Raw genomic sequence first — 2,836 nt, forward strand, 5'->3', positions numbered from 1 at the left:
ACGGGGTGGGGGGGTGAGAACTTAGGGAGAGGCATGTAGAAAGGGTGAAGAGGGAAGTAAGAGGGGGGGATAGCACAAGAAACAATTAGAGGAGGAGAGGATAAAAGGAAAAACTCAGGGAGACAGAGGTTAGAAACAAAAGTGACAGGAAACACGGAAACACATAAACAAGGTAAAGGAAATTAAATGTCACCACTTGCTGTCCAGATGTGCACTAGGGACAAACGCCGTCCAGAAAGGAAGTTGCTGCGCGTACACCAGCCTTATAAAGTCCACATATAGCCACTCCAATGAGCTCACACATGGGGCCTGATTCAGAGCCGGACGCTATTTGCGCTCGCTCGTTCAGAAAAAAGGGGTGGCTATTCAAATGAACCGTTCGCTCTTTGCGGTCTGTTCACGCCTCTAGGTCTGAACGAGCAAACAAAACTTGCGGTCGTTTTTTGGCAAACTACGCCCCCTGGCCGCTCGCATCCTACGTCATGTCCGCTATTTATTAGATTAATCGAGTACATCGACCAGTGTATGAACTGCTCGCTATTCTTGTGGTTGGTTTTTCCTACCACAATCTTGCGAGCAGTTCTGACTATAAAATAACCCAGTGACGTGGTCATGCCTGCGTTCTGATCTCCACTCCCCGTTTTCAAGCACCTTCCCCTGTTACCACCCACATACGCCTCGTCCTGTCACTCAAAATAGCAGGCATTCGCTATTTAGCGAACAAACGATTTTCAGCCGCACTGACTGGTTCGCGCATGCGTATTACCATCCGTATGCATGCGCAGTTGTGCAAACGTCGCTCGGAACGAACGAGCGGCCGCTTATGAGCGGCTCTGAATCAGGCCCATGGTCAGAAACCAACCAACCAAATAAATCCCCCAAACAAAGCTACCTAGCAATAGTTGACCAAAATTCTAACCAATTACAAAAAACTAAGGACTCTTATATAGCCTTATGCTTATTCAGCATACGTCTCATCTTAAGCAGAATTTTTTTTTTTTACTTTTTAACCCTAAAAAATCAGTATTAATTTTAAGGGGGCGATTAAATTCTCCTAGATGTCACCCAGAATGCTTAGGCAAAGACAACAGTAACATCGCATATTTTTCCCAGAGAGGTGTGCAGAAAAATTTGCGATATTTGTCTCCCATACCAAATGGTGTTATGCACAGCCAAACATCTCCGAGGATTGCCCCTTAAAAGTATTCTTTAGCATGGGAAATAGATTGACAATGCTTAATTGCGATTACTACCTATAATTTTATATGGTCTTCACAACAGAAAACCATACTTAGGGGTTTATAGAAACAGATTGAGGTATTGTATAAATTAGTGTCTAAATTATTTTATGCGATTGTACTACAACGTGAACTGATCCTTAATGCAGAAAGATAATTAAAGCTGATCATCAAGTATTGACTGCTGGCAGATGGGTTAATACAATCTTAAAGCCATTCTATAAATTGTATTATTTCACTTTACACTTTTGCCATTTTTATATATTCCATATCATTTTTTGACATACAGTAACCGTTATAAAGGGTGAGAGGGGAGGCAGACAAGCAGTGGGAGTAATTATAAACTATGTCAAGAATTAACAGATTAATACAGAAGGGCGGGTCAGAGTCAGTGACAGAGCAGAAGAGATCAGATAGACTGAAAAATTGAGAAGAGGAGGAAGTGAAGGAGATACTGAGCAAAATAATATAAGACACAGAGAAAATAAGATCTTGCAAGAGGACAGCTGCAGAGAAGGCACATTATATAACGACAATACAGTTACAAGAACAGAAAAAAAAAACATTTGAAAGTTAATTGCTTGGAGACAATACTTTGACTGGAATAAATATTAATGAAATGGAATCTTTCAGAGAGTGCATCCTTTTCATCTGGATATTACCATTTGGGTTGCTATGGTCTCCAGTTTTCTCAGATCATGTTGTTGACCCCAGGCATTTGGATGAGAAGCAAGCAGACTTGGAGGTGAGCTCTCTGCGACGCAGACTGTCTTCTGGCACCCGTCCTTATAGCCTCTCTCTGTCACCACTGGATTATCACTATTCTCCAAAACCTAAGCACCTCAAAGCCCCACGACTTTTGCGCCTTCTGGGATCCTCTTTTGACCCATTCTGGATGTCTGTGGAGAAACCTGTAGACAATGACACCACCAGCCATTTGTCTCCATTTAGCAAGGATCTTTTTGATGGTGCCAGTCGCTACCGTAAGAAGCTTACTCAGGAGGCTCAAAACATTGACTTTGGTTCACTGAAAGTGCCAGAAGAACTCTCAGCTAACGGAAGCCATGTCTTGCTGGCTGAACTCCGCCGGTGGCTCGTAGAAAGAGCCAGTTGCAAGCTAACCTCCACATGGGTGGACCTGGGTCCTGTGTTCTGGCCACGATGGGTGCGGCACACAAACTGTGATGAGAGCATTATCGCATGCTCGTGGCCACCTGGCATGGCATGCCGCCAAGCACAACTAACGCAAATAAAATTGCTGGCCTGGCATTGCTGGATGCAGGATCCTAGCAAAGGTTGGGCATCACAGAATTGCCAGTGGAGGCAGATACCCTATCCAGTGGTTGCTGCCTGTAAGTGTACCTGCCGGTAAAGACATTACTTTCCAATCTGAATAAATCTGTACCAGCGATACAAAAATCTCCTGCCAGCCTTCACCAATAATGTTGGACTTCTCTTACAGCTTTCTGCATGGCAACTGTAACATAAAGCTTCATCTCAGGGTTTTTCATTCCTTACTGGATTCATTGACAGATGCAAAACACTGTTAGTAAATATTTCAAGGTGTTTATATGTTTTATGCACAATCCTTTCAAAAT

At 43.3% G+C, this 2,836-nt stretch overlaps 1 protein-coding gene across 1 annotated transcript; it reads left to right on the top strand.

The window, feature by feature from the left end:
• Positions 1-1,857: 1,857 nt before the first annotated feature.
• Positions 1,858-2,610, top strand: LOC148479002 (noggin-like). The gene has a single exon (XM_088455091.1). The coding sequence runs from the start codon at positions 1,858-1,860 to the stop codon at positions 2,608-2,610; it is 753 nt and encodes a 250-aa protein (XP_088311217.1).
• The last annotated feature ends 226 nt before the right edge of the window (positions 2,611-2,836 follow it).

Source organism: Taudactylus pleione, unplaced genomic scaffold, assembly GCF_031769625.1.
Source record: "Taudactylus pleione unplaced genomic scaffold, aTauple2 ptg000642l, whole genome shotgun sequence".
In the NCBI taxonomy this organism is placed as follows: domain Eukaryota; kingdom Metazoa; phylum Chordata; class Amphibia; order Anura; family Myobatrachidae; genus Taudactylus; species Taudactylus pleione.

Coding starts and splice junctions, on each gene's coding strand:
- LOC148479002 (XM_088455091.1), top strand. CDS start 1,858: ATGGAATCTTTCAGAGAGTGCATCCTTTTCATCTGGATATTACCATTT.